The sequence below is a fragment of the Puma concolor genome, chromosome E2 (genome assembly GCF_028749965.1).
Source record: "Puma concolor isolate L17-30 chromosome E2, mPumCon1.1.hap2, whole genome shotgun sequence".
Taxonomy (NCBI): domain Eukaryota; kingdom Metazoa; phylum Chordata; class Mammalia; order Carnivora; family Felidae; genus Puma; species Puma concolor.
Window position 1 is genome coordinate 60226978 of NC_141681.1, and position 21799 is coordinate 60248776.

General features: G+C 44.3%; 1 protein-coding gene across 8 annotated transcripts in view; it reads right to left on the bottom strand.

Annotated features, from left to right (window-relative positions):
- NLRP13 (NLR family pyrin domain containing 13) overlaps window positions 1-21799 on the bottom strand; it is a 112831-nt gene that overhangs the window by 2548 nt on the left and 88484 nt on the right. For 4 of the 8 annotated variants that reach the window (XM_086690786.1, XM_086690787.1, XM_086690783.1 and 1 more), the window contains 9 exons: window positions 16991-18578; window positions 15417-15581; window positions 13806-13973; window positions 13187-13357; window positions 12434-12604; window positions 9343-9513; window positions 8560-8730; window positions 6223-6393; window positions 4100-5211 (listed from right to left, as the gene is read on the bottom strand). In XM_086690786.1, coding sequence (XP_086546912.1) covers window positions 5088-5211; window positions 6223-6393; window positions 8560-8730; window positions 9343-9513; window positions 12434-12604; window positions 13187-13357; window positions 13806-13973; window positions 15417-15581; window positions 16991-18578 — 2900 coding nt within the window. In that variant the 3' untranslated portion in view covers window positions 4100-5087. Of the gene's footprint in view, window positions 1-2860; window positions 2950-4099; window positions 5212-6222; window positions 6394-8559; window positions 8731-9342; window positions 9514-12433; window positions 12605-13186; window positions 13358-13805; window positions 13974-15416; window positions 15582-16990; window positions 18579-21799 lie in introns of those variants that run through there. The other 4 variants (XR_015245072.1, XR_015245071.1, XR_015245073.1 and 1 more) reach the window with 3 other exon arrangements.

The window sequence follows — 21799 nt, forward strand, 5'->3', positions numbered from 1 at the left end:
GGACATTTTAGACACTCAATAAAATCTTAGATCTTAAGACAGTTTGTCAAATCTCCAAAAAGATTGTGTTCCCAGTGCATGCCCAGAGCAAGCATGCGGGTTATAGAAATTGTGGTCTTTTCCCTACACGGCTTGGACAGGTGCTGCCCATACTGTGAGCATTCGACCTGTGGTATAACCTGGTCCCCCTTTTCTGCTTGTGCTGCTGGTGTCCCAACTCAGGCTCTTTCTCTTCTCTTGCCTCATGATGGGATTTGAAAAGTACTATTTTATTAAACGTTTCAGGGAGAGAGCATGCACCCAGGAATGAGCAGGGGAGGGGCAGAAAGAGGGGGAGAGAGAGAATCTCAAGCAGGCTCTGTGCTGTCAACACAGAGCCTGACGTGGAGCTCGAACCCATGAACCAGGAGATCATGACCTGAGCTGAAATGAAGAGTTCGATGTTTAATGGACTGTACCCCCCAGGCACCCAGAAAAGTGCTATAAGTCATCCATAGCCCTCCACCTACATGTACAGCTAAAAGTGAAGATCCTTTTGACCACCAACCTGTCTCATTCCCTTCTTCCGACACCCCACAGGCAATCTGGCAGGAAACGAAGTACCATCCCCTTTCTATACTTCCATATATGTAAATGCATCCATTAACAAAATAGCCTTGATTTTTTAAATTACATGAAGATCCCACGCCAAATGCACTGTTTTTTCATTGTTAGGCTATCCATATTGATAGGTGTGTGTAAACTTACGTGGATAGACTGAAAACAGATCACTCGTGATATATACGTATACACAGAAATGTGTGTATAGTTCAACACGTATATATACAATGCCTTCTGTGTCAGGTTAAAAAAGGCGTATGCATGTATACGTATGTACACACATGCCAAAAGGTTGAGATACAAGTTTGTAAACCATAGGTCTCTATATATCTAAAAGTGGTTTCTTTAGCGGGATAGAATTGCCTCATATATATGTACGTCATTTGAATGATCTATTGATAGAAACCACCTAAAATCCTAATATTTGACATCATATGTATCACTACAACCTACAACCTTATAAATCTCTCCTACAGGAATATTTAAGGCAGCCACCCAGAGATGTACATGTAGTGCGTATGGTTATAAGACACCAATAGAAGGATGATAATTTTAACAAGGGAGGTGGGTAGATTGTGCGTGAAGAAATGAGCTCAATCCCAGCACAGTAAGGCATTTTACACAGTAGATAATGTGTGAAACCAATATAACAAATATAAGCAACATAAGCTACTGGTCTCATGGGATGTATAGGGGTTCAGGGAGGAATAAGCCACCAGATGAGCTAAGCATGTATCTGTCTTCACCAGTAGATTCTCCAATGGGTATTTCTCCATTGATGGGAAGGTTCTGCTGATTCCAAGAATGCTGGCTTTAAACACCCAGCTCCGGTGGTCAGATGCTCCATCTGTCACTGTGTCAATCAAGTAACTACGTTTCCTGCTCCCTTGCCTTCCACCTTTCTGAGTGCATCCATTCTTGGGACACAGGGCTTCCATATCACGGTTCAGGAGAGCCTAAAGTTTCAATTGAGTTTTGTGGCATGGGACTAGGTTGTTAAGTTATCGCTATTGAGACTATTAAATGATTAAAAAAAGAAAAAGAAATGGCCCAGGACAAGTATTTAACCAGGTACAGGAGAAGAGTTCACATCTGAGAGTAAATTTCAACAGTCAGGCAAAAAGAATGCTTTGTGATTCAGTCTCTTGAGTCGTGCTTGTTCAGTGGAATAAATTGACAAAGTCGAAGCAAAACATTAACGAGTACAGAAACACCAGGGAAGACACCACAAGTCAGCCTCTGCAGAGTTGTAAAGTCACTCCATCAACCAAAGCTGCAAGCCCAGCAGGGTCCCCAAAACAATACTGAAGTCATTCTCTTCTGCCTCCTTCCAAGTTTTGGGTCATCTCTCTGTCCTTGCTCATCTCATTTCCCTGCATGACTCATTGCATCTCTCATCCTTCCCCAAACTCTACTCCCATCCTCCTCTTCCTGCTGAACCTTATGGCTTTCAAGACTCTCTTCTGTTCCCCTCCTCCAACTGAGGACCTCCAACCCTCCAACTGAAGAGAGGGGGTGGTAACTGGAAGGAAAGCTTAAGGATACAAGTATTTCACTTCTGGACTCTCCTGCCATCCACTTAGGAGTTAGATTTTGTAAAGTCAGCAACTCAAATGTCTGTTGACAAAGGAATGAGCACAATGTGGTCCATACCCATAGTGAAATAGGATTCCTAAAGAGCAAGGAAGTTCTGACACCTACTGCAACATGGATGAACCTTGAGGGCATTATGCTAAGTGAGGTTAAGTCAGCCAACAAAAAGAAATACTGTATGATCCCAGTTTTTCGAGGTTCCTCGGGTGGTCAAATTCATAGGGACATAAAGAATAGTGGTTGCCAGGGGCTGAGGGAGGGAGAAATGGGGAATTAGTGTTTAATGGGGACAGAGTTTCAGTTTGGGGACATAAAGTTCCAGGGATGGATGGTGGTGATGGTTACACAACAGTGTGAAGCTACTTAATGTCAATGAACTGTTCACTTTAAAATGGCTAAGTGGGGTGCCTGCGTGGCTCAGTCGGTTAAGCATCCGACTTCGGCTCAAGTCATGATCTTGCGGTCCGTGAGTTCGAGCCCCGCATCAGGCTCTGTGCTGACAGCTCAGAGCCTGGAGCCTGTTTCAGATTCTGTGTGTCTCCCTCTCTCTCTGACCCTCCCCCATTCATGTTGTCTCTCCCTGTCTCAAAAATAAACGTTAAAACAAATTTTTTTAAATAAAAAAATAAAATGGCTAAGCAGTGAATTTTTGTTATGCCCATCTTACCATACAATAAAAATCACAAGAGAAAGAGACTGAGAAAGTCACTTCATCTCTCATCTGTGGAGAAGAGGGAAGGCATCCTGCCAGGGTTTCTGCAACAGAGGTGATAAAAAAAATAAGACAAAAAAACTGAGCCATGAAGCATCTAGTTAGCAAGAGAGGATCTTGAGATGATAGGATTGAAGGAGATTATTAACCTAAGAGCATCATTTACAGGTGCTTATCACAACTGACCATTTCACACATCATTCTGTGTAATTTTTGCAAAACCTGAGATTGATGCTATCAGACCCAAGTTGTAATGAGAAAATTGGCTTAAAGGGTATAAAATCATTAGCTGAGAAGCAGTGGTTTTATCATCAAAAGCCACTGTGAATGTTTCCATTCCATAGAACCTGTTTGTCTTGCCAGATTCAACGCAGGGGATCCTTTACTCAACCACATCCCCTCCATTACATCACAAGAGGGATTCTCTGTGCTTCTTCTAGATAACTCTACACTACCCCTGCCTAACCCCCCCCCCCCCCCCGGCCATACCATAGTCCTGGCCACGTCTACCCACACTTTTAAGATGGCCAAGTATCAGGTGTGAAAAAGGAGGGGGTGGTAGGTGGTCTTTCACATAATCACGGACTTGAAATTAGAGTACAATTGGTCACAAGCTAATCAGTGTTTGTTGGGTGGTGGGCTTCCTAAACTGCAGTGAGCCTGGGGAAGTAGCTCAGCTGTCACCTCATCCAAATCCATTCAGTCCCATCCCATTTCCCTTCTGGGGATGGGGGTAGACCTATCCTTGATTTCCCTAGAAAGCCACTTTGGCGTTACGTGGCTTTGAAATAAAACAACATTGTTAGAAGACCCAAAGGTGAAGAACCTTTGCTGTAATTGAAATAATTCCATGGCACATCCAGAAATTCTAGAATAAATTCCTAAAATATTATGAAAATATTGATAGAGAATTTGTAGATCTAATGTTCACAGAAGAATATGCCCATGTTTTGTTTTCAAAGACACAATGAAGAAATTTTGGGATCCTCTTGGATTTGGGGTTAAAAGTTTGTCAGATTATCAGAAATAACACAATGCTATTTTAACCTACAGTAACTAAAGACATGGAGACTAAGGCATATCTAAACCTTTGATTTTAAAATCTCTCTTCCTTGACAAGATTTTCTTAGTTCATAAACCTCCCCCCCCCCCACTATCCCAGCTTTTATCTATGATGAATGACCAAAATGCACAAGAAAGAGAAGGAAGGATTTATTTCAAGGACTCTGGGTTTCACTTATATTTAACGGTGAGGGAACATGATGGATAGAAGGATCATGGACTTACTCCAAGACCCCACTGGGTCTCATAAGGCATGTTGGCTCTTAAAATAGAAGACTCGGATTCTAAGTTTCATTATTTGACTTACTATTTCTGTAATTTGTTGTAGAACATTTATTTACCCTCAGAATCTTTGTTTTCAAAATCAGTCAAGTAGGGACGTCCCTACCTACAGGGCTCTGATGTGGATTTAGACACACTATGATAGGTTTTATAAGCTACGAAATGCAAAATGCAATGAATGTCCCACTGTTCCCTCAGACTACTTCTGATAGCTTTTGCCTATTAAATAATAGGGCAAAGGAGATAAAATTGTGATCAGATCCTATCTTCATATGTATTTCCCATGTACAACATCAATTTCACATTACATCCTTGGGTAGGATCCATGTTCCCCAGCATTTTCAGGTGAGTAAAATACATTTTAGACATAACACAGCCATGGATCATTCAAAGGTACACGCAAAAGCCAAAATTGGGTCTATCTGCATCGTAGGAATGGTTCTCGATCTCCATCTGGCTGGTTTATCCACAGTTTAATAACTGCGGAATTACAGTCACATCTATCCCATCTCTCGATCCATAGGAAATGAGGCTTTAGGCTTTCTCAAGGTATTTTTTTTATATCCTTTGCTTTATTGAATTCTCTTAACATGTGAGAGTTAAAGACATTACACCAAGAAAGACAAAAGGAAACTTAAGACAAAGCCAATGTAGGCTCGTGGGGCCAAATGTAGTATTAGATTAGGATTCTGGAGATTGGGTATTTAAATATGCTGCTTACAACAAATTGCGGGAAAGCACTCTGGAGGTAACTGCTCATTTGTCCTCAAGAGCAGCAACACCTGAGAAATCTCCTGGTGATTCTACTCCAAGAACATCCCACAGTGTAGCCATTGGATCACCACCACCATTTGTCCTCAAGGTCATTGAAATCCCACTTACACTTGACTCTCAGAAAGGACCCCCTCTCCTGCAATTCCTCGAGCTCCCCCTTCACTATGTTGTACAACTCTTTTTCAAGCCTGCAAGAAAGAGAGATATAATGTTTTTAATAGTGCATTACTTAGATGTGAAGTTGGTAATGTAAAGTCCTGAATGTGTAGATTTTGAACAACTTCCTCAAGTAGGCAAGATTCTTTGGTATCTGAGATTTCTGCAAAAATATGCCTAGTTTAAGGTCTTTCTCCAGGGGAAAAGAAAATTCTGCTTACCTTTCTGACCTCATCTCCAGAATACTGAATAAGGTGGAGAGTGTTCTAATTAAACACTCTTATTTCACTGCCTGGAAGGGGCAATACAGAGCTTGGTAGTCTAACCTCAGCCTTTGCACATGCTACTCCAGCTTCCTTCAAACACTCTTGGTCCTTTGTCACTGTCCATGTTTCCCTCCTGATATGTGGATTCCTCCTTCCAGCCTCCTTGGGATTCAGCATCAACATCACCACCTCTGACATGCCTTCTGGTACCACTCTGATCACCCTTGTTTTTCTACCACAATCCCAAGTTTCCTTCCCAGCATTCGTGACAACACTGCTTTTATACATTTCAGATTTGTCCTCTCCCTGAGGAGAATGCAGACCCATGATGGCAAGGCTCATGACCATTTATTTACTGCTATCTGCTATGGCATGCTTGGCCCATAGTCAGCATTAAAAAAAGGTATCATTGAGTGAAATGTTGTTGAATTATTGAGTAGGTACAAAAATGCAAAAAATGAGGGGACTCCTCAACTACACAGATGTCTGCAGGACGGTGCTGCCCAGCATGGTTGCCACTATCCACATGTGGCCATTTCAGTAATTCAGCTCCTTGGTTGCATTAACCACATTTCAAGTGCCCAGTTACTACATGCTGCTACTGGCTATTCTATCGGGCAGTAGATATAGACTGTTTCCGTCATTACTAAAGGCTCTGCTGGCCAGCACTGCTCCAGGAAATCCAATGCAGGGTGAATCTGATGCTTGCTATAAAACATCGGCCCATCCATCCCCTCTTATCAGGTGCCTCCCAGCATTAAAGGTGGTGGGGATTACCCAAGCTTCTGTAGTTTGCAGGTTGATTTTTTCAAGGCCTTCCACAGTGTGCTGACTCCTCTGGGCTCCAAGTTATTCCCCAAAAGGTTCAGGTTAAACAGGCTTTTACTGCTTCTGAGAACAGAGGAGAGATACTGGCAGCAAGCAGGTGTCAGATTGCATTTCTCCAACCTAGGAGTGGGTGAGAAGGAAGTGTGAAAGATGGTCCACTAGGATTGAGAAGTTAGAAACAGAAATGATACACATCTAGGAAAAAGTCTGTGGTTAAGCAGTGAAGAGCCTGCCACACACCAGACACTTCTCCAACTGCTTACACATAACTCATTTACTCATATACCAATCCTATAAAAAGGTGGCCAATGTCTTAAACTCCATTTGCCAGATGAGCCAACAGAACATTAGTCTGCCCAACTGTGAAAGAAACCATGTTTGTAAAAAGTAGATGTGAGTTTGGAAGATCCTTGAAAGGACTAAAATAAGATTACAACCTCTTCACTACACTTTCATCTTGTTCCTAAATTCAACAAAACAAAAATCTGTATGCCTAATAGAGCTGGCCAACCATATGTTCAAAGACGAAAGTGACAAAGTGTTACATCAGTTTAACAGAGTGGAAATTTCCACCGAGTCTATAAAGATAATGTGACAGGTGTCCATACATGAAAATTTTGAGGTGAATCACTGGGTTCTACTCCTGAAGCCAAGACTACACTGTATGTTGACTAACTTGAACTTAAGTTTAAAAAATGCCTTCCGAAAAAAAATTGCGATGCATGAAGAGTGGACAGAAAGAATAGGTTTTCTTAGGGTGGAAGGGGTTGGGTAAGATCCAGAGAATGCTTCAAGATAAAGGTACTACTTGGTGGATAGGAAGAGAATGACAGGAGAAAGACCGACTCCAAGATCACACAAGTGCACCCTGTCTCCAGTCTAGCGCCACCTGCAGGGCTTTAACCAGTACCTTATACTGTATATTATTGACCTTGATTGTGAACCTTTAACATTTCCATGGTCATCTAGGTCAGTGTTTCTCAATGAAAGGTGATTCCCCCCCCTCCCCCACAGGGTAGACGGAACAAAGTCTTCAGAGCAGGGAGGTACAATTTCATCTGGTGGGTGGGAGCCAGAGATGCTGCTCAGCATCATACAGAATGAAGGACCACCTACAGCAAAGGATTACTCATCCCAAGGTGTCCACAGTGCTGAGGTTGAGAAACCCTGGTGTGATGGTAAAGATGGGACCTTGTGAGCACAAGTTAGCCATGCAGGTGCCTGCTTTAAGGCTACTACTTTGGAGAATGAAACCAGATGGAAGTGAACTGAGTGTCAGGCAGGCGTTCATCATTAAAGACAACAGGAGAGCTGTTGCAAACATTTTACTCATTTCTGCATCCAGGGAGAAGCAGCTAGAGAGTGAGGGCTTAAAACCAGACCATCATTCTTTTTTAAGGCACAAAGAGGACCCTGAATTACTTGTGTAAATCCCAGGGCTTCTCCTTCACCTGAAGGATAAAGAATTGTGCACCTGAAGATACTCCTTGGAGGATAAGGATGTACTAAGAAGCAGCAACTGGTGACTTACTTATGGGTATAATGCCCTCAAGGTGCATCCATTAAACACACATGGGGGGGTCTCCACAGAGAAAGAAATACTGTAGAATCTCTTAACATTTTTTGAGAGTGAGTAGAATCACTGCCTATGTGAAAAATAGCTAACATGTAAGCCACACTTAACCCAAACTCCTATTCCTGGAGTCTAAACCATCTTAGTTTGCTAAACAAACACATCATCTTATAGTTAAAATCAGACTTCTCCTTAGACAGAAAAGACTCTGGGGCCAGGAAACAGGCTGTATCTGCCCCCCACCTACTATCCAAAAGGTACCGATTGAAAAGAGTATTAATAGGGGCGCCTGGGTGGCGCAGTCGGTTAAGCGTCCGACTTCAGCCAGGTCACGATCTCGCGGTCCGTGAGTTCGAGCCCCGCGTCGGGCTCTGGGCTGATGGCTCAGAGCCTGGAGCCTGTTTCCGATTCTGTGTCTCCCTCTCTCTCTGACCCTCCCCCGTTCATGCTCTGTCTCTCTCTGTCCCAAAAATAAATAAAACGTTGAAAAAAAAAATTAAAAAAAAAAAAAGAGTATTAATATTCCAAGGAGGGGGTGAGTGGTATGAACTTCTGTCTCTGAACTGGAGTCTTATTGTTGAGAAGAGATTTTTAACAGGAGAATTTAGTCCTTTGTTCCCCACCTTCTTGAACCCCCAGGTGATCCCATCTATTCCTTCCTACCCCAAAAGTAGAGATGGGGGCTTCCTACAAAGAGAACAGGGTCAACTCACCCAAGCGTGTTCAATGCACACTTCGGATGGTTTAGGACCTCACACAGGTGTTTCACTCCATCATCCTGAATGTCATTGCTCCCGATATCCAAAATTTTCATGTTACAATTATGCTGGAGGGCATTAGCAAGCTCCTGACAGCCTTCCGCTGTGAAAGAACAATCTGACAAACTGCAAAACAAACACAAAGGGAAAAAGAACAATCCTGGAGTCCTTAGACTTTGCTCTATATACCGAGCCCATCTCACAGTCTCCCAAGGAAAGGAGAGATGCCAAAGTGAGACTTCTCATCCAGAGCCCTGGGAAGAAAAGGGTGCTGGTCAGGAGGTCTGAGACACCCTGGGTACTCTATCTACCCCTGGTGGAAATTAAGTAGGCAGGACAACAGCATAACCCTCTCCCCATGCCATCTATAGGAGCTTGCACCTGGTTTCCTCTGGATTTCACCCCATGCACCTTTCCCCTTTACTAATTTTGCTTTTCCTCCCTTCATTGTAATAAACCACAGCCACTAATCTGGACTGCACACACAGTGGAGTCCTCTGTGAGTCATCAAGCTCCTGGGGTGGTCTTGGGGACTCCCAGCACACATTGTGGTGGGTCCTTAACAATCATCCCAGTAACCCATCCCCTCACGCCCTTCCAATAGAGCCCGAAGCTTCTCTGTGTGAGCCATCACGTCTACACCCAGGACTTCAGTCCCATTTGGAATGCAGGCATCTGCAGGTCAATTCACATGGTCTCTTCTCATCGTCCGAAGGGCAGGGAGGCAATGGAACTTACTCCAGGTTCTGGAGGCTGCAGTCCGGACGACTCAGGGCCTTACACAGAAACTTCACTCCCTCATCTCTCAGGTTATTCTTCCTCAGGTTCAGATGGGTCAAACTCTTGTTCTTGAGGAGAGCATCTGACAAGTACTTGCAACTGGATGTACCGAGCTGGCAGAACCAGAGACTGTGGGGCAAGAGCCATGGAGAGAGATGCTCAGGAAAGCAGCCCAAACCAAGACCACTGGGGACACAAGCCTCAAGCCCCACCTCAACTATGGTGTTGAGTTCAGCCATGGTGTCCCCCTGAACCCCCACCCAGGAAATGCTGAGTATCTGTGCTTACTTATCCTTCCCCAGACTTCTGCAATGAGCACACCGTGAACATGCCGGCCCTTAGTGTCTGGTTTAAAAAAAATAACAACTGGGGCGCCTGGGTGGCGCAGTCGGTTAAGCGTCCGACTTCAGCCAGGTCATGATCTCGCGGTCTGTGAGTTCAAGCCCCGCGTCAGGCTCTGGGCTGATGGCTCGGAGCCTGGAGCCTGTTTCCGATTCTGTGTCTCCCTCTCTCTCTGCCCCTCCCCCGTTCATGCTCTGTCTCTCTCTGTCCCAAAAATAAATAAAAAGCGTTGAAAAAAAAAAAATAACAACAAAGGGATGCGCAAAGCATGCCGAGTTTGCGTAACACAAAAGGAGTAAGTTCTGAAGATGTGCCTTATAGTGTTGTGCTTATAGCTAACAATACTGTATTGTGTAAAGCTCTCCAAGATTCAGATTTTTTACGTGCTTATATTTTCTATGTTAAGTCTTAGCCACAAAAAAAAAGTTGATAAAAAAGGGTACAGAAGGAAACTTTGGAAGGAGATGGATATGTTTATGTCCTTAACGGTGGTCATATGGCCACCATATGGCCATGATGGTCTCATGGGTGTGTCCTTCTCCCCTAACTCACCGATTTGTACATATTAAATATGTACGACTTTTCACATGTCAAAAAAAGTGCAGTGTGCAATACAAGTTGTAGGAGATCTAGAATACAGATATGTTACACTTTGTATATATTAGACATATACGTATAACAGACATTTATACATGGTGTACATACTATGATAATGCTGCTGTGTAGCATATATCATGTGAATTATATATGTTACATGTGATATATAGTTATATAGGAGATATGTAACAGATTATTTTTGCATTAGATATATATAGTATACATGTTTGAAATATATGGCAAATATTAGATATCTAGGTATATAACAGATACATACAGGGTGTACATATGTTATCATGTAACATATCACATGTAATGTGCAGTTATAAGATTTTTATATATTTCATATAGTATGTATTATTAATATGTATATATATTGGGGCGCCTGGGTGGCGCAGTCGGTTAAGCGTCCGACTTCAGCCAGGTCACGATCTCGCGGTCCGGGAGTTCGAGCCCCACGTCGGGCTCTGGGCTGATGGCTCAGAGCCTGGAGACTGTTTCCGATTCTGTGTCTCCCTCTCTCTCTGTCCCTCCCCCGTTCATGCTCTGTCTCTCTCTGTCCCAAAAATAAATAAACGTTGAAAAAAAAAAATTAAAAAAAAAAAAAAAATGTATATATATTAAAGTATCTTATATAGGTGTAATTATAAGTGGGATAAATATAATGTAACCTATAACTGTCATGTTATATTAGTTCATATTACCTATGAATGAATTACTTACTAATATTCTGGTTCTTTGAAGCTCTGTGCTGAGAGTGCTAACCTTTTAGTTCCTAGCTCAGATTCTGTCGTCTTTCACCATACACCCCCTTGGATGTGCCTCAAGACCCTTGGCCTTTTTGTCCTTTTATGCTCACCTGAACAATATCCAGTTTTGGGAAAACCCATCGAAATGACACTTGGCACCTACCATTGCCAGTGGACTCATCCCCACCCGACAACCTCCTTGAGACCTACAGTCCTACATACATACAACAGCTTTACGTGGTTGGTTAATAGGCCTCTCACGTTCCCATGTCCCAATCTTAACATCCAAACCTCATCCTCCCATTTTCTCCAGTCAGAAAACGGCAGCGCCTTTCACCCAGCTGGCAAACCCACCACCCGTGGGGCATTCCTGGTTCCTGGTCCCTTTCGTTCTTCAACCACCACTGACCCATCAGCAAGCCCTACTGGCTGTACCTTGACGTATGCCCTGAAGTCCCACCACCTCACCTGGCTGATTCGTATGCATCCTTTTGCTTGATCAACAGGCGCTTGCTGCCTATTTTTGCTGCCATTATAGTCTACCCTTCAACAGCAGTCCAGGTGATCGTCCAGAGTCTGTCCCTGTCCAACCTCCAGTCCTCAGAGGACTTTCCACCTTGCTCCAAACAAAACAGATTCGTACATGGCCAGGGCATATTCCCATTATCCCCCTCGCTCACATTACTCCAGCCTTACGAGTCCTCTGGATGTTCCTACAACACTCCAGTCTTTTGTTTTTGTTTTTGTTTTTTGGTATCTCACTCATCCATCTACACCCTCCTCACAGGCAGGAAGCTTCTCTGTCTTATCCACCACCCCAACCTAGGTGCCCAGCTGTGTTGGGATAAAGGAGCTCAGATATAGGTTGACTAAATCGTAAATTTCCTGGTATCCTTGTTAAAACTGAATTCCTTGGCACAACCCCCAGAGATTGATTCAACAAATTGAGGGTGCTACTCAGAATCTGTGTTTAGAACGGTGCCAGGCACATGGGAGTACTTGCTCGACGTGTGTTAGTGTTCAGTGATAGAAATGGGTCCCAAGTGGGGGCGCCTGGGTGGCTCAGTTGGTTAAGCATCCAACTTCGGCTCAGGTCATGATCTCACAGTTTGTGAGTTCGAGCCCCGCATCGGGCTCTGCACTGACAGCTTAGAGCCTGGAGCCTGCTTCCGATTCTGTGTCTCCCTCTCTCTCTGCTCCTCCCCTGCTCGTGCTCTGTCTCTCCTTCAAAAATAAATAAAACTTTTTTAAAAATTAAAAAAAGAAAAAAGAAACGGGTCCCAAATGAAGGGCCCATTGTTTTCCTCCATGCCCACCCCCAAGCAGAGTCATTTCTAGAAACAGAGCCAGGAGACACTCACACCAATCTCTCTAAGGCACACTCGTGGTGAGTCAGGGAAGCACACAAGAGCCTCACGCCCTCGTCTCTGAGCGGATTAAATCCCAGGCACAGTCGACTTGTTCTCTGGGTACCGGTGAGGTACAAAGCTAGATCCTGATAGCTGGCTGCTGACAGGTTGCATTTCTCCAGGCTGCGGAGGAAGGCACAGGTACAGCACGAGCTTCAGACATGCCCACGTTTTCTTTCTCAAACTCTCAGTCCCTTGGGCCACACATCTGGGACCCAGACATCGTGAAAGATTAAACTGTATAAAGAACAAAAGCTTCCAGGAGAAAAAAAGTGGGTCAAGGTAAGGTTTCTCATTCTCAACCCTACTGACCTTTGGTCAAGAACATTCTTTGTGGTGCTGGTGTGGAGGTGGGGGCTTGTGTGGGGGGGTTCTCGAGTGCATTGAAGGATATTGATCACACCTAGTCTTCACCCACTACATGCCAGTAGCATCTTCCCCTCCAAATTGTGAGGACCAAGTCAATGTCCAGACACTGTCCCCTGGAGGACAAGACCACCACCAGTTTAAAACCACTGGGTTTAGGGGAGACTGGCAGGAGAGACACCGCAGTCAAGGTGAGGGCAAAACTGGCCAAGACAGAGCCCTAAGAAGGAAGGTGGAAAGAGTGAAGACGGGGAATGTGTCCGTGGGATGGGTAACTACAATGGGATGTTCCCCCAAGACTCCCCAAAGCTGCTATTTAGACAAGGCAGGAAGGCTTACGACAACTCCTTCAGGGAAGACTCGGGCATCTCCGAGGGCCCCTGCAGACTTTTCACCTCAACACCAGAGAGATCATTGTCCCCCAGGCTGAGGAAGCGCACACTCGAGTTCTTGCCGAGCTCCAGAAAGAGATGATGACAGGCTAGAGGGGTGAGGCCACAGGATTCCAACCTACCAGAGAGGCCCCAACACAGGGAGTTACTCCCGGCGAAGAGGGATCTTCATTTGGAGTCCCCCTTGCTTCACAACCAAAAGCCAATTTCTCCTTGTTCCTCACCCTTTCTCCTGGCAGGATGGTCTCCGAGTCAGGGCTACTCAGAGTGTGGTCCAAGGTCCAGCGCCACCTTGGAGCCTGTTAGAAATGCTGCCAGCCCCCACCACCCACCCAGAAGCCCTGCTGGGGCTCAGGGGGTGGGTTCCAGGACCCTGCCTTTTAACACGCCCCCTCAGGTGGCTCTGGCAGGCAAGAATTTTGCAAAGCACTGCTCTGTGCCCATGCGCGTTTCCTTTGCTCATCTTTCTCTACAGCCTTTCGCTGCCGTGCTGAGTCCCATCCTCCCAATGCAGCCCTGAACTGTGGGGTGACCTTGGGGACCAAGCCAGAAAACCAGAGACTTACCACAGATACTGGATGTTGCAGGCTGAGTGCCTCAAGGTTTTAAAGATCATCGTGGACACGGGAATTCCCAGGTTGTTCGAGCTCAAGTTCAAGTGTGTCAGCCTGTGGTTACCATACAGGACAAGGACAAGTTCCTTCAGAATCCTCACAGGAGTTATTGATTTGCACCTGGGGAAGAGAGCCGGGGAGGAGGGTAGCCTCATGGAGGGGAGTGCTTCCTCATCTCGCTTTTCTACCACACCCATGCATATGCATGCTTGCACACACACACGTGCATACGCACACCCTCCCTCAAGGACGTGCATATACAAGAGGAATCCAAAAACTGATTTGGATTCATCCAAATTTGGATACATCCAAAGCACAGTTGGATGTATTAAATCAGAAACCAACCCCCCACTCTTCCTTGGGGTGGGTGTCCCCCACACCAACCCAGTACTGCCTAGTGAGAACACATCTCTCCTCTTGTTTTCTCTTGTTTATTTCTCCTCATCTTTAGTACTAAGTGAGAAGACCAAGAGCGAAGGAAAGGGGGAAGGATGAAAAAGCAGATCGTCAAGCAGGATGTTTAAGGCTGCCTCCCAGGTGTTGGAGCCAGCGCCCTCAGGTTTGAGGGGAGTCATTACTGCCAAATCCTTGCCTCTTAACTGAGTCAACACATGCTTCTGATCCTCAGACCTTGAGGTAGCACCGAATTGCAGAGGGACAGCAGGACAGAATCAGTTGGCCTGAACTCAAGGGCATCCAACCCAACACCTTCTCCAACAAGAGCCACTCACTCTGTCCTTGGTCAGGCAGCTCTTCCCTGGCTCCCCCCTTCAAGAGCCACCTCCATTCTTCGCCACCTTCAAGCCAGATTTAAGGCCCTGTGATCTCTATTTACATCATGTGAGAGAGGCTTCAGTCCAGAATGATGCTTCAGCTCCACAACTCGGTCTTTACTCAAGTATCTTTTATTTTATTTATTTTTTTTTTACTCAAATACCTTTTAGATAGGGTGTGAAAGAGGAGGCTTGGCATTTTTAGATAGAAGAAGGACCTCTCCTGAGTCCCTGAACGGATTTCCCCCCTGCTTTGGGAGAGGTCACGGTCTCCTACACTACTCTGATCATTTGCATCTGTTTCTCCAACACTGTGAGCTCCAGGAAGGCAGGAATTATCTGTTCTGTTCACTGCTATAACCTCAGAACAGAGACGAGATGCTAGGTCTTCACTGAATGAACAAATGCTTCACTGCAAACTATCCACCTTTCCTTAAGACACAACACTTCACCTAGACTCCACATGAACTCTGGCTCTCCTCAAGCACTTGGTCTCCACCACATCCTACACGTCTTCTACTCCTTCATATCCAGCTCAAGACAGCAGCCTCATGCAGAGGTCTTATGGAAAAACTAGTTGGCCTATGCGTTTCTCTCATGCAAGACCACACACGGCAGGGTGTTGGGTCTTTGCCCAAGGAGCAGTTTTGCTCATAAAGGGCACTTATTTTATTCTCCCGAGCACCTGAACTTACTTTCTGGAAAACAGACACTCAATGCAATAATCCCAAGGAAGACATTGGATTATCTTCCGATGGAATTTTTCACACTGTGAGGGTCTCACACTTACGTCAGTTTTTGGAGTTTGCACCTTGGATTTCTCAGCTCGTAACAGAGTTTCTTCATTGAAAAAGCGTTAAGCTTGCTGTTACTGAAGTCCAGCTCAGTCAGATTCCCATTGGAAAACACAGAGCAAACATCCTGCCACTGACGTATCTTGGAATGTGGCCTTGTCCTTTATGAGGGAGGCAAAGAAGGGTTACTAGAGTAAGTGATCTTCAACCAACACCCAGAGTGTGGTCTACTGGAGATGCAAACAGACCCAGTGAAAGTGCAGGAATTTACTGGAGTTCAGGGCAGGAAAATCGTGACCCCCAGAAGCATAGCTCTCAAAGTCCCAGATGGTTTATTCCAACAATCCTCAACCACTCTTTTCGGAGGAAGGCAACCATGTAAGTGAGGTGAGGTGGCCATTGGATACTCCTTACGAGTTCAGACTTTAAGTCAAAAGGACCTAAGATAAACTCAGAGCTGTGTCACCTATGATATGATTTAATCTCTGTGCTCCAATTTTCTCTCCCTCAATGTAGATAATAAAACTTACCCTAATAGAATTTTGTGATTAAAAAAAAGGGGGGTGCCTGAGTGGCTCAGTTGGTTAAGAATCTCTTTTTTAATTTATTTTTTAAAATTTATATCCAAGTTAGTTAGCATATAGTGCAACAATGATTTCAGGAGTAGATTCCTTAATGCCCCTTTCTTATTTAGCCCATCCCTCCTCCTCCAACCCCTCCAGTAACCCTCTGTTTGTTCTCTGTATTGAAGTCTCTTATGTTTTGTCCCCATTTTTATATTATTTTTACTTCCCTTCCCTTGTGTTCATCTGTTCTGTGTCTTAAATTCCTATGATTGAAGGCATATGATATTTGTCTTTCTCTAATTTCACGTAGCATAATACCCTCCAGTTCCATCCACGTAGCATAGGACTCTTAATTTTGGCTCAGGCCATGATCTCCCAGTTTGTGAGTTGGAGCCCCATGTGGGGCTTTGCACTGACAGCGCAGAGCCTGCTTGGGATGGATGGTCTCTCCCGCTCTCTCAAAAATAAACTTTTTTAAAAAAAATCTAAAAAAAAAATGTTCATGTGATATTTAGAACTTAGGATAATTGGAATTCTAACTCTTTAGTATTTTCTTACTGCAGTAGGCTCTCAATGTTTATAAGAGTAAAAGAGCATTCAAGTCATGAATTAAACTTTTTATCTTAGATGAAGAAAGTAAAAACAAAGAACACGTTATACCACCTGAAGGATATAAAGTTCTACACGCGGAGCCCAGAATTATTACAGTGTTGGTTAGAGTAGTTGTTCCAACCTTAGTGTATTTGTATTTGTATGTGTACATGTGCCCGTGTATTCGTGTTTAACATCCCAGTTAATTCTGATCTACAATTAAAAACCACTGAGGAAAGACAAAAAGAAGCTGTGCTGTAGGGAAGCACGGACTAACCTTGACACCAGAAGATATGTTTGGTCAACCATAATCACTGACAACACAACAACACATCCCCAGTTTTTCATGGAAGAACTTGGACAGAGCCTGGAAAGAAGAAATCTGGGAGGGGAAACAGCCTTGCATTACTCACTCCAGAGTTTCCAAGTTGAAAGTCAGTTCCGTCTGAGGGATAGCACTGCTGACAGAAAGCCTTAGCTTACTTAGCCTTTGACAGTGTTTTAGGCAAAATGAAGACACTTGGAGTTGTAGACTCCCAAAGATATCGAGGTCAGCCTCAAGGAGATGACTCAAAATCTGCCTTACAAAGTTTTCCTCCCGAGTCTCGTATAAGCACTCAAAGAAGTGTAGGAATTCAAAACAGCTGGAGACGAGGTCATAGCTTTCTAATTCATCTGCCCATTCTAGTAATTCATCCGTTGTCCTATGACTCATTTTACAACGCAAAGTATCTTCCAGTTCTTCTGCGAGGTTTCTTTTTAAAAGGCCAAAGAAAAACAGAGCCATCTGGTTCCAGTAGAAGTTTGTGTCAGCCAAAGCATCGTTCAGAAGCACCCTCATCTCCTGGTGCTTTGGAGGACCACCAATGGATCCTCTCACCCCCCTGAGCACATAGAACATGGCTCCCAAAAACACCTGGAAACTCTGGTGAGTGAAAGTAACACAATCTTCACAGTCGCTGACCTTTCGAAGAATATTCAACCTGAGGAGAGAACCAATGACAGGTGCTTCCAGGTGCCTGTGTTTGAGGTCCTTCTTTGCAAATGTGAACTTCCAAAACCACATCCCCTCTGCAGCCAGAGAGCACAGGGCTCTCCATTGATCTGGCCAGCTCTGGTCTGACAAACTCACCTCTGCTGTGGCGAGCAAGCTGGAGAAAAAGTAGACGTACAGGCTGGTGGTGGTCTGGGTGCTTAGCTGGAAGTGAGGATTTCTCACCATTTGCCGCTTCAGGCAGGAACAGACGGTCCAGCACACCATGGGGGCAGAGCAGAAGTGAAAGAGAGATTCATTCTTTCTTACCCAATGCAAGATTTTCTTAGCTTTGTTTTGGTCACCAAAGTACCTGATGAAATACTCCTCCCGGTCTCCTTCTGTGAACCCTACGATTTGTACAAACCATGGATTCAGTAACAACTTTTTAAGATCATTGGTTCTATACTCCTTGGTCGTGATCAGTAAGGTAGCCAGGGGAACCAACTCTTTCTTCAATAAGTGGAACAGGATTCTGTTGACTGGGAGTTGCTGGTACCAGTCTTTACATGGTGGACTCTCGTCCAAAGTGGAGGGCACATCCATTTCTTCAAAGCCATCGATGACAAACAGGAGGTTCTCGGGGTGACTCATGAGAGCTTCAATGGGGGCCTGGGAGTCAGGCCAGTCCCAGGAAAGCAGGCCAGCTAATGTGGTATCCTTCATGTCTCTAACTTTATGGCAGCTGATAAAGAAAACATAGGAGAATCTCTGATGAAAGAGAAAGCCCTCTGCCCAATGCAGCACAACCTTCATTGCCAGGGTGGTCTTCCCGACCCCTGCTAGACCCTCTAAGACGATCGTCTGTGGCTGGGCTCCAGTCCTGTTAGGATACAGGAGGCTCTTCAGTCCTTCATGTTCCTTTTCAGTCACATTGCGCAGGTATATATGGTCTTCAGGCCAAGGGATGTTGTCCCACATCGTCAGTATTTTAGCCTTCATTCTCTCTCTGTATCTTCTTCTGTGGTCTAAAAACAGAGAAGTGAGGCAAAACACAACACAATAATGGTCAGAAGGAGGTTCAGCCTCAGGAATACTAAGTCCTTATATAAAGCCTTGAACAAGACAAACAAGTTTTGCCTTTGAGAGTCTAACTTTTGGAGGAGGGCCATGTGGTGATTGAGAGGAGCCAAGGTAGAAGTAAATAGTTTAAGGATATACACAAATAAAAAAAAAAAACACGAGGACACAAGAGAGACTGAGAATGCCCTCTGAGGTGGGGAAGGGATCTGCAGAGGCTTCTGGATGAGAGTTAGTGCCATAGTCGTGAGAAGCCACCAGTCCAAGATGTAGAAGGAGAGGTTGCCAGGCAGAGTGAAAAGCTACCACAAACACCTTCACACAGGAAGAACATTCTAGAACACAGCAAGATGCCCAATAGGTGAGCTCAACTCTGGGGAGGGGCCGGTCATGAGTATCTTCATTCTAAAGGCCAAGAGATTATCTACATTTTTCAAAGGTCACTGTTGTTTGGAGAGGGGATTATGGTGCAAGAAACCCACTCAAGAAGCTACTTCGATCGTCTAAGTGAAAGTCAGCAGGTTTGGTCAAACATACCCATTGATAACCTAACAGCAACAACAGGTCTCTGGTTCCCTGTGGAAGCACTTGGCACAGCCTATGAAGAACTAAAGCATATGTATATAAAATGAATGGGGCGGGGTGGGGGGCACCTGGGTGGCTCGGTTGAGCACCACACTTCAGGTCAGGTCATGATCTCACAGTTTGTGAGTTTGAGTCCCAGGTCAGGCTCTGTGCTGACAGCTCAGAGCCTGGAGCCTGCTTTGGATTCTGTGTCTCCCTCTCTCTCTCTGCCCCTCCCCTGCTCACACTCCATGTCTCTCTCTAAAATAAACGTTTAAAAAACTTTAAAAATAAAATAAAATGAATGGATCCAGGGTATATCTGGAGAGTAGAGCCAACAGCATTACCAATGGATTTCTCACGTGGGGGTGGGGACTGCTAAGGAAAATAGTTGTACCTGCATTCTATGTTTGTGGCTTAATTAGCTCAGTGGAGGAAGATTCCATTTACTACATGCACACACATGTTCCTGGTGGAAAGAACACAGAGTAGGAATACCAAAGACCCACCTTCACATTTTCTTCAAGATTTAGAATACTTAGGACTGCGATGCTCTGTGGACACTCCACTTCTTTGAACCTCGGTTCCCTTGTGTAGGAGTTCAAAATAAGCAGTAAAGAATGGAAAAACATTTTTCTTTCACCCATCAGAAGGGAAAGGTCATCTTCCGGAGGTAGGGCAGAGAGAGAGAATCCCAAGCAGGCTCCACACTGTCAGTGCAGAGCCCAATGCAGGGCTGGAACTCATGAACTGTGAGATCATGACCTGAGCTGAGATCGAGACTGATGCTTACCCGACTGAGGCACCCAGGTGGCCCATAAACACATAATTTCTAAGTTGGTTACCTTTGTAGAATTGGTTATTTAGGAAAAAATTTAGAATATTAAGCACTCTGTACCATTTATATTTGTTTGTATAACCACTTTACTCAAACCAGAAAACAAATCTAGGAACCAAAAACTTCCCCCAAAGTTGTAAAAAATATATTTTAAAAGATATTACATCTATTTTATTTTTTTAAGTTTATTTGTTTTGAGAGAGAGAGAGAGAGAGAGAGAGAGAGAGAGAATCCCAAGCAGGCTCCACACCACCAGCACAGAGGCAGATGTGGGGCTCAAACTCACAAAACATGAGATCACAACCTGAGCCAAAATCAAGAGCTGGATGCTTAACAAACTAAGCCACCCAAGCATCCCATATTACATCTATTTTAAAAAGACGCCAATAAGGGGAAATAGAGTTAAGAGTTTTGACATTAAAAATATTGATGGAGCACCTGGGCGGCTCAGTCAGTTGAGCGTCTGACTTTAGCTCAGGTCATGATCTCCAGGTTCATAAGCTCGAGCCCCACATTAGGCTCTGTGCTGACAGTGCAGAGCCTGCTTCAGATCCTCTGTCCTCCTCTCTCTTCCCCCCCCCCCCCGCTTGTGCTCAAAAATAAATAAAACATTAAAAAATATTATTGATCAAATAGATTTCATGGAAGGTATGATAGAAAGTTGAAGTAATCTTTCAGATGATTTTAACCAGAACAAAGATAGTTGCTTGAGATTAAAACGTTACATTTGGAGGATGGGCAAAATAGGTAAAGAAGTGGGGGATATAACAGGCAGAGCACAGGGAATAAAGTCAATGGTAATAGCAATGTATTCGGACAGATGGTAGCTACACTTGTGAACACAGCATAATGTGTAAACTTATCGAATCACTATGTTGTACATCTGAAACTCATGTAACATTGTGCGTCAACTACATTTAATTAAAAAAACAGTAAAATAAGTTTTGTTTTAAAAAGTTACAATCTAAAGGTTACTCCCAGGAAACACAACACCTAATTAGAGTTTCAGAAAAAGAACAGAGAAGGAACAACTAACGCCAAAGAGCTAACTCAAGAATATTTGAGAGAAGAGCACAGGTTTTTTACATTTACATGTCCTGCTTGGTATCCAATCCAATTAAGGGGATAAAAACCCAAAACCTAGGGGGTGCTTGGGTGGCTCAGTCGGTTGGGCGTCCGACTTCGGCTCGGGTCATGATCTCACAGTCCGTGAGTTCGAGCCCCACATCAGGCTCTGGGCTGACAGCTCAGAGCCTGGAACCTGTTTTGGATTCTGTGTCTCCCTCTCTCTCTGACCCTCCTCTGCTCATGTTCTGTCTCTGTCTCAAAAATAAATAAATGTTAAAAAATTAAAAAAAAAAAAAACCCAAAACCTAGTTACTCCATGACATTTCAGAACACAGGGGTGGAGGACCCCCTAAGCTTTCATAGTGTAAAAGATACGTCATATACAAACAATGTAAAAAAAAAATCAAGATTTATCAACAGCGGACACTAGAGGACATTGGAACACCAGAAACACAGAGAGAAAGGCTCTTGAACTGGACAATTACACCCAAGCAATTCATCAAGTAGGGCACTAGAGAAATTTCCAATCAGGCAAACTCTCAAAGATATTACTTCATATGGACTTTTCTAAGTTATTATAAAATGGGTCCCCTGGAATAGCCATGAGAAAGACAGATGTGGAACCCAGGGAAAGGGGGATGGCACCTTTTGAGAATAGAAAATGGAAACGGAGATTAAATGGAGTCCCAGGATGGGAGG